The 13,844-nt window shown below is 45.8% G+C and overlaps 1 protein-coding gene across 1 annotated transcript in view; it reads left to right on the forward strand.

Moving 5' to 3' along the window:
• Positions 1-13,844, forward strand: part of CTR9 (CTR9 component of Paf1/RNA polymerase II complex) — a 178,270-nt gene that overhangs the window by 13,453 nt on the left and 150,973 nt on the right. Inside the window, exons 2-4 of the mRNA XM_085648181.1 lie at positions 9,226-9,324; positions 9,806-10,045; positions 10,942-11,059. Coding sequence (XP_085504307.1) covers positions 9,226-9,324; positions 9,806-10,045; positions 10,942-11,059 — 457 coding nt within the window. The remainder of the gene's footprint in view (positions 1-9,225; positions 9,325-9,805; positions 10,046-10,941; positions 11,060-13,844) is intronic.

Genomic DNA, 13,844 nt, shown 5'->3' on the forward strand with positions numbered 1-13,844 from the left:
GGTGCACCGAGACCAAAACGGCTTTGTCCCCACACTTCCTACAACATCCGCCGCCTCTTTCGGGTGCAGGAATACCCCACACAGCAATGGCCCAGAGCGGGATGCGTGATACTGGACCTGGAGAATGCCTTTGACTCAGTCGAGTGGCCGTACCTGAGTGCGGTCACTGAGAAGTACCAGCTGGGGGGGGGATACAGAGCCATGGTCGACCTGCTTTATGGCAGACCGACAGTCCGAGTCCGCACGGGCCGCCTCCTCTCAGCCGCCATCCGGGTCCGCAGGGGCACTCGTCAAGGCTGCCCACTGTCGCCACTGCTGTTTTCTCTGGCCATGGAACCTCTGGCCGCGACTCTCAGGACGCACGGGCTAGAGTGGGGAATCCCACTGGCGGATGGCTTGCTCGCGGTGTCACTGTACGCGGATGACTTACTGCTGTATGTCAGGGATATAACTGCCATCCCCGCCTCCCTCACTGACATCTTCCGCACCTTTGGGGTGGTGTCGGGCCTGAGAGTCAATTGGTCCAAGTCGGGGGGCCTATCCCTTTGGCCCGGACACGCCTGAATGCGACATCCGTTTGGGAGGGGACAGGCTGCAGTGGCACCCCACCGCCTTCCGCTACTTGGGGATAAGGATATACAGAACCCCAGCGGACGTTTTGGAGGGAAACCTCCTTCGAGCGATCGCTTCTGTCCGAGCACAAATTGGCTTCTGGAACACCTTACCCCTTAACGTGCCTAGCCGCGTAGCATTGACCAAGATGATTGTACTGCCCCGACTACTCTATTATTTTGCGAACATGCCTATGTATGTCCCCACCAAACTATTCTGCGAATTAGAGATGCTGCTGCGTAGCCTCATCTGGAATAAGGGGAGACCGCGAGTGGCACTGACCAAACTATACATGCCCACGGATTCGGGGGGCTTGGCGGTTCCTATTATGGAATTATACTACCTCGCGGCGCAGATGCAATGGGTGGCGGGGTGGCTGAGTGGCAAGCACCTCGAGGACACTGCCTCGCACGCGGCTGCCTGGACACGCACACAAATAAATACGCTGTTCCACCCGATAACCCGCGCGCTATGCCCCTCCCAGATCTACCTGGCGGTGGCGCGCAGATGTTTCCTGCGGTGCCTTCGTCTCTCACGCGCGACCACGCCTTATGCCCCGAGTTTGCCGCTCTTGGGCATGCCTGGCCCGACGGGGCCGCTCACAGAGGTCCGCTTGGCTAGCTGGGAACACGCAGGGGTGGACACGCTGAGTGACCTATACGCAGATGGCGACTTACTCACGTTCGCCACTCTGGCTGATGACACGGCTCTCCCGGCGGGGCAGTTCCTACTGCATGCCTCCCTCTTGCGCACGCTCACTACTTCATGGGGCGACATCACAGTAGAACCTCCGACACACACCTTCATACAATACTTGCATGTTATGGGTAATGGCTCGCACATCATACACTGGCTAGCACAGGCGCTGCAGGCACACTCTCAATCATCCGCATTGCCACTGAGGGGGCGCTGGGCGACAGACAGGGGACGAGACTGGACAGACAAAGAATGGGCACTGATACTGGCCGGCCCAACCAACATCCCACGTAACCCCCGCTTTAAAATTATACAATACTACATACTGCAGCGCGCGTACCTCTCGCCCGATAAGATTAACAGATACTTCTTGCGGGCAGATGCAGCTTGCCAGCGGTGTTCGCTACCGGGCGCAGACCTACTACACATGCTATGGCACTGCCCTGATATTCAGACATATTGGGACGACGTCCTGACACTGCTCGCGCGCGACACTGACGGACAACTGCCGCACACATGGGAAGCATGCATACTAGGGCTGTATAAGCGCACAAAAGATAACAAAGTGCAGGCACGCTTCTGGGACATGGGTCTTATAACGGCCAAACGCTTGCTTACTAAACACTGGAAGCCCACGGTCCCCCCACACATCAGACACTGGAAAGCCTCCTTCGTTAATTGGGCGCAAGCGGAGAGTGCGGCTCTTCTTCGTGAGGAAACTGCGGGGCTTCGGAAGTTCCCCATCGTCCAGCTTTGGGATGACCTCCTCAAAGCGTTTCAGGTGGCCTGCCAAGACCGGGGGATAACCTGATGCGACGAAGCTAGCTCCCGCCCCCCTCTGCTTGCCCCTGGTGGCCACTACTTCCGCCCTACCTGGGACTGCTGCCGGGGATTGACCGCCGTACAGCTATGGCGCACAATCAGTGAAGGCTGCCGCCACAATTTGCAACAGTGCCTGGTTGGGGGCCCAGGCGGGAGGGCATGACCACTCCACCCCACCCTGCCGTTCCCTCTCTGGCAAGGTGGAGCGCCCTATGCATCGAGAAAATGGGTGTGGGCGTCGGTGCTTTAGGATTCCAGCCTGCCTGGCAACCCCCTCCCCTCCCTCCCTCGGCCTGCTGCTTCCCGCACGCGCCGCGCAGTCCCGCTGTACCACACTCGACAGCTGCAAGCCCTCCCGCTCAAACGCAGGATGATCTCCTCCCCCCCCCCCCCCTTCCCCTCGATCTAGTTTGAGTTTATGACCCTAACCTTGATTCCCCCTACCGCCACACACAAACAGGGAGCAGTTTGCTTACTGGTTAAGCTCCCTGACCGGATTCCTACCTAATCACAGGTGCCAGACGGTGGATGCGCCGCCGGGCGTCCCCGAAGCGCTACCATACCTAGCGTGCCCCGCTCGCTGACAGCGAAGCAATGCTGACACACACACACCCTACCAGGGACGGGCACGTCCAGAGAATGCGGAAAGATCTTGCCCAGGGCACACTGTATTAAACACCAGATGCACCCCGACAGTCGGCTGCTAGAGGGGGTGGCGCTGGAGGGACGGATACGCGCCACATAGCTCACGCATGGACTCGAATTGCGAAGCTGCAGACTGGATTCGCCGGATCTACACGTTAACACCTAAGTCTCAGTGAGCTATACCGACACATCCTTGCCGCGCTCCGGCCTGCATTGCGAGCGCGATACTGACACTGAGCTGACCGGAGGCCTTTACACTTGGGGTCAGCCACGGTATCCCACACGACTCCAGTTAGGGGCCTGGGGGGTCGACCGAGATAGCCGCAGTGTGGGCTGGAACTCAGCGCCATCCATTGTCGCTGATAACACGCATAAGGAACACCACAACAAAACACCAAACCGCAACATAGACCTACCGTTTCACAAAGTACACACCTAATTCCTGTAACAATGTCACCCTGCACAACGCCGCCGGACCCCCGGGTTGCCGGCTGAATGGCTGTGTCCTACTGTCTGGAAGCATGGGTTTCTTGTCTAACTGCTTTGACACCTTGGATGGTGAATGTACATTGTCGGATGATGTAACTGTGCACAATAAAGGTTTTTCAAAAAAAAAAAAATAATTATGCCAAGCTTGAGTGGGCTACAGAAAATTGGGTCAGGCTAACGCCTGCCCTTCAGGCTAAAGATTCGCGGAGATTTTGGCTGATTGTGTCTACTGGCACAGTTGAACCTGACACAGCAGTAAAACCAAATATTGCCCCAGAAATATGGGAAGATCATTTCAGTACTCTCTATAGGGGCGATTATTCCTGTTTGGACCCCCCTATGTCTGAGTGAGTCTCTCTTGTGCAATGCTGCTGGTCTAGAGCAGGTTAACTTTACCCTAAGCGAGGTTCAACACGCTATATCTATTCTTCCCGCGGGCAAAGCACCTGGGCTGGACGGGGTTCCTGGTGATTTGTATAAACACGAACCCAGAGTCTGGGCGCCTTATTTAACAACTATATTTAATGCAATTGCCGGGGGTATGCCAATTCCCTCTACATGGCTGTGCGCAGAAGTTGTCCCTATTTTTAAAAAGGGGTCGCCTTTGCTCCCTGGTAATTATAGGCCTATCAGTCTGATAGACGTTGCTCAAACTCTTTTCGAGGTTAATCCTAGACCGTCTTCTGGAGTGGATGGAGGAATTTGAGATTCTGAGTCACTATCAGGCTGGATTCAGAAAGAGCGTCTCAACAATTGATCAGATCTTCAGATTGAGTATGCTCTTCTGGAAGACAGTTAAGGTGGAGGGGGGTTCTCTTTATACTGTTTTTGTTGACCTACGTGCGGCCTTTGATCTGGTCCCACACACGAAACTTTGGACTGTGTTGCAGGAATTAGGCCTCCCAGCACCTCTTTTACAGATTATAGTGCGTATCCACACTAATAATTTTGCAAGGGTCAGATGTGGGAGTGAAGGAGGTTTATCATCTAGTTTTCCTGTTGAAAGCGGGGTAAGGCACCAACCCTGTTTTGCCTCTATGTAAATGGACTTATCGCCCATCTGAACAAGGTACCAAATAGAGACGCTCCAAGACTCGCTGGTACAGGGATCTCAGCTATTATGTTTTCTGATGATACCCTTTTACTGGCCAAGACTCCTATGGGCGTCCAACGAGTCCTGGATGGTTTTGTCTCTTTCTGTGCTGATCGGGGACTAGAAATTAACACGGCCAAAACAAAATTTATGATCTTTAACCCCCCTAGGTCATCTCGTCCCAACCCGGTCATTCATGGTATCAGTCTTGAGAGAGTTCACACTTTCGAGTATCTGGGACTGACTTTGAATGAAAAGCTGACATGGTCTCATCACCAGATAAAATCAAATTTAAAGTTAACACAAAAGGTGGGGGGTATCATAAATTTATGGAATAAATCCATGACACACCCCATTGGTTCGCCACTCGCAATTTACAAAATGCAGGCGCGTGGGGCAGTAACATACGGTGGTGAATTGTGGGGAAATAATTGTGCCCCTGAAATTGTTTCTACGGAAAACAAGTTCCTACGGAACTTGGCTGCTCTACCATTGAGCTCACCACTTTTCCCCCTTAGGCTTGATCTGGGATTAAGATCAGTAAAGGAGGAATTAGGTGTGAAGCCCCTAACCTTCTGGAGGTGACTCTGGGTAACCCCCGAACTCTCGAGTTATCGGAGTGAATTTGTGGAATTATACCAACATAGAGCTTTATGGAAAATTCCATGGTTCAAATATATAAAGGACGAATTATCTGGGTTGGGTCTATTGGCCCTGTGGTCAAATCCGCAAGAGGCCTGCAGTACTATATCCCGCAAAGATTTGGTTACTTTGTATTATGACCGTAATTTGACTGCCTTCTTAGCAAGTGACACACTAAGTCCAATGTCTACTACTTTTTTTTAACAATAAAGGACTATTATAAGCTGGAGACAGTCCTGGATGACATTAATCCCATTGGTTTTAGGAAACTATTTCTCCAATGGAGACATAATGCATTGCCAATCAGAGCCCTTACTAGCAGCTGGCATTCACCTACTTCTAAAAACTGTCCAGCTTGTATTGATGAGCTGGAAAATGAAATTCATCTACTGTTTTTTTTGTCCTTCCTATGAGAAATCAAGGAAAAAGTGGATTATTCCCATTTGCAGAAATTCGGGTTTTAGGTATCATTTGGATGCCTACCGATTGTTAAAATCTGATCTATCCCCTTCAACTGTATTTGCTGTTAGCAAGTATTTAGCTGCGGTGTGGAATATTAGAAGAACTTTTCTGACAAATTGAAATTCTATTTGTGTTATACAAAGTTCTTACCTGTGGCAAATATCTTTGTAGATGATGTAATTCTTCTTATTTTTAAACATGTGTACTAGTGTGTAAAGTTTTGGTCTTATTTGTATTGAATTTCTTTTATGACTTTACGAAGTCGAAATAAAGATCAAAGAAGAAGTAGCGTTTCAACCTCCACTGGAGGCACAAACGTTCCTTGATATAAATATGAGTGCAGGATTTTTCACAACACTCATGATGTCTGAGCTCAAATGCAATTCTTTCATGAAACAACTTGGTGTGGTCAAACTTGTTTGTTGAAGCAACCTGTCCTCCTTGACATCTTTACTTCATTACTTCCATTTAAGACTCTTGTATTGGCAACAGTTTTGTGTTTTCGGTACCAGGCAAGAGTCACATCTCTGAAAGTCTTTTGTCATGGAGAGTTCTGTGGTAGCTCAACTCTGGCTATTCTCAAATATTAATAACTTAGATTCACCCAGTATCCAGCCCCCTCAGTATGTTGGCTTTTTCTTGGCTTCTGCAACAGTTTGTGAATTTGGCTCTATTTAACTCTCAGCTTCTTTATATTGACTGTGGAGTTACTTATGGCTCTACCTTTTTTCCCTTGCACTTCTCTCAATATCCCCTTGCACTTCTATCTTGCTGTCCCTGAATCCTCATACCACCAGTTTGCCAAGTCGTAAGTGCCCCACAGCAAAGCTCATTCTTCTATTAAAAGAGAAGGGGAAGGTGAGACGCCATCAAAAGTAACCCTCCTAAATTCATTTAAGCGAGGAATCTCTATGGACTGTCTATGGGAGATTGTTAAGATACCTCTAATAATCAGAGCAGCTGAGCCAACGAGGAGGGCTGGCCATATCACAGTTGAAGACCAGTGCAGTTTGATAGCTGCTAGTGACGATTGTGATCCACATTTCTTCCACTACGCACTGCCTCCCTGGCCACCCAATCCCATAGCACAACTATTCCACCTAGGATGTTATAACAAATCTGGTATTCATGGACATTGGCATTTGACCACAAGAGTAAACACCCCTTCCTTCTTAACCTATGTCCTCCCTGTAAGCCCCAATCAAAGAGAGGTTATAAAGGCAGATTGTCACCTACATAAGAAGAAAGTCTTGTTTACGAAAAACCAGAGCGAAGATGAAACCCTACATACACTGCTAATCCTAACTGCAATATGGTTTGAATTTATGGGCTCCTGGGCATTTAAAAAATCTGTACTGTGACATGTACATTCCAAGATATGTATGAGTTTTCCTTGCCCAGTGGCCCAACCCCCCCTAAATGCCACCAGCCCTCTGCTTTGTGAAGGCACCAGAAAACCCTCCTCTCACCGGTAAAAGAAAACCAATTACAGGCTCATTTTGTATTGACTTGCGATAAATCCTGACTATAATGTGCTAGGATTCCAGGACCCCCAAGGCAACAGAGAAGTGTTTTCACCCTGTGCTGCATTTCATGCTGTTTTTAAAACCTATTGAATACATGGTTATAGCATTAATTTCCACACTGCTCCTCTGATCACATCTCCGAAGCCTTAGCCTAGATCGACCTCAGTCATTCTGATGCTTGCCCATATTACCACTACCCCATTCATTTCAGTTTGTTCTACTCCCTTGCCATGTGTATGTCAAACAATTTGGTTTAAGGTCACAACACTTGAACTTTATCAGCCAGACTGCTGTTTTTTTAGGTCGGGCATTCGAGACCTCGTGTGTATACTTAAATGTGTATGTACTTTGTGGGCTCTGGAGATCAGCCCTAGGACTTGTCTGCTTCCGCTTAGGGACTTTTTCCTGTTCAACTGCCTCTATTTAACTTTCTTGATAGAAAACGACTAGTAGAGCTTAGTAAAATACCAGAATTGCTTTCTGCTGAAGGACTTTTTTATTTTTGTGCCATCTGCCTCTATTTAACTTTCTTGATAGAAAACGACCAGCAGAGGTCAGTAAAATACCATAATCACTTTAGCATTCTTTAGATTCCAGTCCATAGAAATTGTCTTCCACGAGCACCCGTAGACAATGTTTTTCAAATCTTGTATTTTCAGTGATAAGACCACTGAAGGGCCTGATTTTATATTAAAAACAGAGCTTTGAACTATACCATTTCCCACTGAAAAGCAATATTTCTCTCCATGTGTTCCCATACCTGGCGTGTAACGCAGTTTGGTGCTTTCTTTCCCTCCATGTTAAAGAACAGTGGATGTTTTAGCACCCATGCTAATGTGCTCCATAGCTAAATACATATAAGGTCCCAAAGGTGAGACTGATTGCTTTGCAAATGCTTGTTTTTTTGGCCATCATCTTTTCAACTGTTTTGTCTACTTAAGTGTGCTTTAAAACATATATTGTTTTGAAAAGCAATGCTTATAACTAAGGTTTTACCATTACAGACATTCTTTATATTGTCTGGTAACATCCTTCACTTCACCTGCCATGACTAGGGCCTTTAATGTTTGCCCTAGGTTGCCAATATGGATTGGAAAAATCTATGTGCACACTCTGTCCCTTACATTCTTATGGTGCAGAATCGTGGGCATGCAGGGCGAACCTGTTGTGTCTTCTAAAATATGCTTGGTGCCTCCTGCTGCCAGCAGTATGCGATTCTTAAAACTAAGAACGTTTTGGACAATCAACATGAACAGGTCAAGGAAACTAATGTGGATTCTTTTATTGTTTTTTTTTTCTTAGCTTGTTTAGTTAACATTTGTACGCATAGCTAAACTATTTTGTTACGCCGCAAAGTAGGAAGTCAAAGTGTTATTTCTTTGCGCTAATGAAAGTGCACATTTTCTGTGGTGGAATAGATCCTCTTTCAGAACGAAAATGAAAACCAGTGTGCAGTTGTTTCCTCGTTTTTCATGACAAAATTCCAGTTTTATAAAAGGTCAAAACAGCTTTTCCTTACTTTAAGGGGACAAGGAAACAGGTAGTGCAGTTCTCTTTTGTGAATGGTCAGTCAAAACTTGTGTGATTTCCTTCTTGTTGGAGGTAAAGCATGATTGGCTTGCCTGCCTTGTTTCACTCCTTGGAAACTTCCTTGGTAGAGGAAGAGGTGTGGCGCCAGGGCGACTGACTCCGGAATCTGGGGATCACGGTTCGATCGCCGGCGGCAGATTAGCCCAGCACCATGTGACTCTGGGCAATAGCTTGCTTAATCTTCCAGACGGCCCCCAGCGCCTAGAGACCCTTACGGGTGATAGTTTGCACTTTACAAATGTGGATTATTATTACTGGTAATGACCCTTTGTCTTCTGTTGCATAATAGTAGTGCCCTTTCTCATAAATGTGCACAACATTTTTTGTGAGTTTGGTGCATTATACTCTCATGCAAACTACTTGCTTGTGGTGAGTGTTGGTATTCTTGGTATCAAGTTTACAATTGAAAACTTTCAACCCAAAGGTCTACGTATCATCCAATCAATTTGCGTGTTTGTATATTTGAAATGTATCGTTGTGATGTGGTGACAGTAATTTCTTCTGATTAGGGTCCTAGATGACATTTGCTTGACTGTGCTGTTTGCTACTTCAAACATGATAGAATCAGGTTAAATTCTTCAGATGAACAGTGTTGAATAAACAGACTTTACTTACATTTTCTAACTCGAAAAAAAACTTGTTTTGCAGGTCATTGAACTCGACTATGACCAGTTACCAGAAGGAGATGAAGTTATAAGTATCCTGAAACAAGAACATACACAACTTCACATATGGATTGCTTTGGCGGTCAGTATTGCTTCACTTAAGCTACATGTTTTTAATAGGACAGCATATAAGAAAATGTCCATTCAGCTTCAATTACATCCAACTTATGAATCTGTGTTCCCAATTTTCAAGGGTGGTGACCTCGATTTGTCATCACTTTTTGCATGACGAAAGGTATATTGTGGAGAATAAACTACGTAAATAATTAAGTAGATCTTTACATTCCCAAGAACGTATTGTTTTGGGGACTTTTTAAAAAAAAAAACAAAGCCAAGTCCTATAGTTGAACAACAGAGGACATGGTACAAAATGTGAATTAAATTGAGCGATAAGTTATAAGGAGGAAAGCGTTGTTACCATTCTTTTTTTAAATAAGACTGACTGGAATCGGCCTGTGTTTGTGTATGTATTTGTCCTAATGTTGAACAACTTAATCAGAATTTACTGTAACTGAGGACATTTTCAGAATCATTTGTAACCATTTGAATTGCCCCCCTTCTAGCTGGAATATTACAAGCAAGGAAAAACAGAAGATTTTGTGAAGCTTTTGGAAGCTGCCCGAATAGATGGCAATTTGGACTACAGAGACCACGAGAAAGAACAAATGACTTGCCTCGATACTTTGGCTGCCTACTATGTGCAGCAGGCCCGTAAGGAGAAGAACAAAGATATCAAGAAAGAGCTCATTACTCAAGCAACGCTACTGTACACTATGGCAGACAAAATTATCATGTATGATCAGGTAATTTTAAAGGCATTGTGTTTTGCTGTAGAAGATACTCGAGATGGTTTACGGAATGGGATTTTCAGTTGGCAAACAAGACTGTCTACAAATTAATGTTTGTTGTCGGGATAAATATTTTCAGTTGGTTGAGAGCTGACAGCAGCAGTGATTACAGACAGCGGTGTGCCTAGGGTAATTAAGATTGCAGGTGAAGGTAGCCACATGAGACTGTTCTGCATGTGACTGAACTATGGCTGTTGGAACCGGAAATGTTACAGGACTCTCTTGTATAGAAGGGACAGGATTGTCCCACTTAAAACTGTTACAGAAGCTGTTCTTCAGTAGAACTGTGATAGTCCAGCTCAGGGCCCAAAGAGGAATCTCTTTTTCATACTATTTGAATTATTATTTCTGAAACTGAAAGGAAGCAGCTTGCTTAACCAAGTTGGCACCGTCCTTCTCAGGAGTCTATAGTCCACTAGGGCTCTCTGGAGTGGGAACATTATTTTAGTTTTATTTATTTGGCACCTGCATCGACTTTTTGCCGCGCGAGCTTCCACCGTAACAAACGTATTTCATGACAGAAGTAGGTCTAGGCAATGGAAGAGAGAAAGTGATGTCGAATTGGAATATTGGTTTCTATTCTTCTAAGATTTGCAGTGATTGCCAACAAATGCTTTTTTTTTTCTTGGACAGTTTATTAACCTACATTCACCATTTTTGGTCTCAAATTGAAATGATGTTGATGCAGTCATTGGTTTAAGAGAATAAGAAACTGAAAAGTATCAGTTATTTTAACAAGTATTTAATGCTAGTGGCACACGTGTTATTTTTTACGCTTATCTATAATATTTGTGGCTAATATTAACAAAAGTTCTTCAGTATGCTAAAACACATTTCTGTTTTTTGTTTAGAACCATCTTTTAGGAAGAGCCTGCTTTTGTTTGCTTGAAGGTGACAAAATGGATCAGGCTGACGCACAGTTCCACTTCGTTTTAAATCAGTCTCCAAATAACATTCCAGCACTTCTTGGTAAGGTGGCTTGGAAGGGTGTGGTATGGAATTTTCATCATTTTTTAATAGTGTTGAATTGTTGGAAACAATTCTGTTCAGTCTGTGTCTAAATTCTGTGTATCTTTTAACTGACTAGTAAACAATATTAGTTCTGAATTTGAGGTTTCCCAACAGTCTAAAGCAGTGTGATGGACCTCAGGTTTTGCAGCATTAATATATTCTGTATTCACATGCTGTGCATTACTTCACCATCTAGTGGTTGGGTTCAAAATACCTCCTTAGTCCTCCTCATCCCTTTTTTTTTTTAATTTTATTTTTTAAGATCTCGCCTAGGCAGCGCTTGCACTGTATCTGCTAGACATGCTGTCTTCGGGATATGGGCTTTAAAAGCTCCGCCCATTTTCAAGGACTGAGTTACATGTGTTGTTAATCAGAGCTTGTGAGCACAATTTCTTTCTTTAGGCTGGAGCACTCAAGACCAGTGCTCGTGGTTTACCGAGCTTTGTTGTAAACAGGGCTGTAAATCTTGCTGTTATCTTGCAACATTTGCTGTGCATTCAAAGACCGAGGTCTGTTTTGGCTGCAGCGGCCTGCTCCTCCCTCCTGCTTTTGAAATGCACAGCCTTGTGTCACAGGCCATGCCTTCCTATGGCTGCTGCCACCTCCAAGCTCAACAAGCATTTACAATTCAATAGGTCTTGCATTTGCGAGAGTTTGAGCTATTGGCATTGTAGATGACCATGCCTTTGTGTTTTTGAAAACCTACAAGCGGTGGATAAACGCACACTTTGTACTTATAGTCGTTGCTTACGAGAAGCAAGGCTGGCAGTAACTTAGCCTCTTTTACTTCCAGCCTTGCTTCTCTTAAGCGCATTTTTAAGTGCAAAGTGTGTGTTTACACACCGCTTGCAGGTTTTTAAAACGTATAAATAAAAGGCATTGTCCATTACAATTACAATAGCTCAAACTCTCGTAAATTCGAGAGCTATTACATTGCTGATGCTTGTTTGGTTTTTTTGGCTGGGTGTTGTCTGCACCTATTTGGTGGTATGTCCATCGCCTTGTGATGTCAGGCTTGCACCCGTTGGAATCCCCTGTGCGTGGGCGCCATCTTCCGAAAGTTATTTTTTTTGCCTTTGGGTCTGGAAGCAACAGCTGTAGCTCTGCAGAAACTGTAAAGAAAGCTGCAAGGATTTCGACGGACCATCAAGCAAATTTGCGAAAAAACATCCCCCAGAGAAAATCAGTAGAACAAAAGAGCAAACTGCAGAAGAAAACCGAAAATCTCAGAAATAGTAGGTGGCCCATGTGTTGACCAACCACGTTGTCGGAGAACCCACAGATAAGGCGATAATCCTCGACGGAGATGGAAAATACGCTTTTTAGGGTCTGCCCCAAGTGTCTTCATAAATTTGCCCAGTGAGACAACCATCATGTATGCAATCTCTGCTTGCCAAGAAACCACATCAGAGGGTTGCGAAGCAAGTTTAGAGACGGGTGCATCCTGGCGTAGTACCAGTGAAGAGCGGCCTCCTTACAGAAGAGGGAAAAACTTTGCTAATACGTGCCTGAAATTCGCCCTGGATGCTGGGAAGCAGGCTACAAGGTCACTGGGACAGCCCTGAAGAAACTCGCTGGGCTGCAAGTGTCAGGCTTGGGAACAGGCTAACATCATCAGCACACCCTTGACAGGAGAGCACATGTTAGGGTTGCAGTCTGCAAGGCAATGGCAATGGTGGCATTGCAGTTTCACAGACACCCATGAAGAGGGGCAAGCCCCATGAGAAGGCCTACGGGTAGGGGAAGTTTTCAAAGCTCAACACGGCAATCCGCGTACCAGTATGCTGTCTCACAGCAGTGCCTTTTTCAAACAGTCCAGCGACAACCCTTTCAGGGCAAGACAAGAGGAAGGGGACAGGCATCCAGAGGAGCATGTTCCTCAAACAAGTGACTGCACTGCAACAGATGCGCCACATGACGCAAATTGGGGGGCTGAATAGGGGACTTCCTCCAAGAATGGAGGAAAGCCATGTCGGACAAATGAATACTCAACATCATCCAGCACGGTTCTTGCATAGAACTCTTGACAACGTCCCAGGTGTAAGACCAAGGAAGAAATCACACATGAAGGAAGAATTCAACAGGAGGCAGAAGAGCTGCTGCAAAGCAGGCAATATAGATATTCTTATGGTAGAGATCAACAAAGGAAACTACTCGGCACACCTTTTGGTGCTAAAACCTGTGAAAAAGAATATATGTTAACAATAAACTTAAATGATGCTAACTTGCACATCCCCATGAACCAGAGACAAAACTGATTTCTACGTTTTTTCGTAGCCGAGCTCACTACCTGTTCATGGTGCTTCTCTTTGGCATCATATCAGCCCCCAGAGTATTTACAAAAGGCATAGCAGCAGTACCTGCTCACTTGAGGTGAAAGGTGATGCACATATACCCTTATACAGCTGGCTGGTAAAAGCAAAGCCATCCTTCCGGAGCAGTAAGCAATTCAACATGGTCATGGACTGCTCTACCAGATAGGGTAAAAGAAATATCACCTCAAACAGAGAGGGAAAAGACTTTCCTCTGGGCAAAGAACAAACACAGTGAAGGCTATGGCCTTCCCCGCCCTTGAGGATCCAGGCACTAACAGTCTTGCTGTTACCACAAGGGGCAGTGGTGAAAATGATGGGCATAGTGACCTCCTGCATCCTACTGATTCCATACACAAGATTGCACATGAGGCTAATACAGGAATGGGTCCAAAATGAATGGTCACAAGCAACGGGGATTTGGGAAGATC

Source organism: Triturus cristatus, chromosome 3_2 (genome assembly GCF_964204655.1).
Source record: "Triturus cristatus chromosome 3_2, aTriCri1.1, whole genome shotgun sequence".
Classification (NCBI taxonomy): domain Eukaryota; kingdom Metazoa; phylum Chordata; class Amphibia; order Caudata; family Salamandridae; genus Triturus; species Triturus cristatus.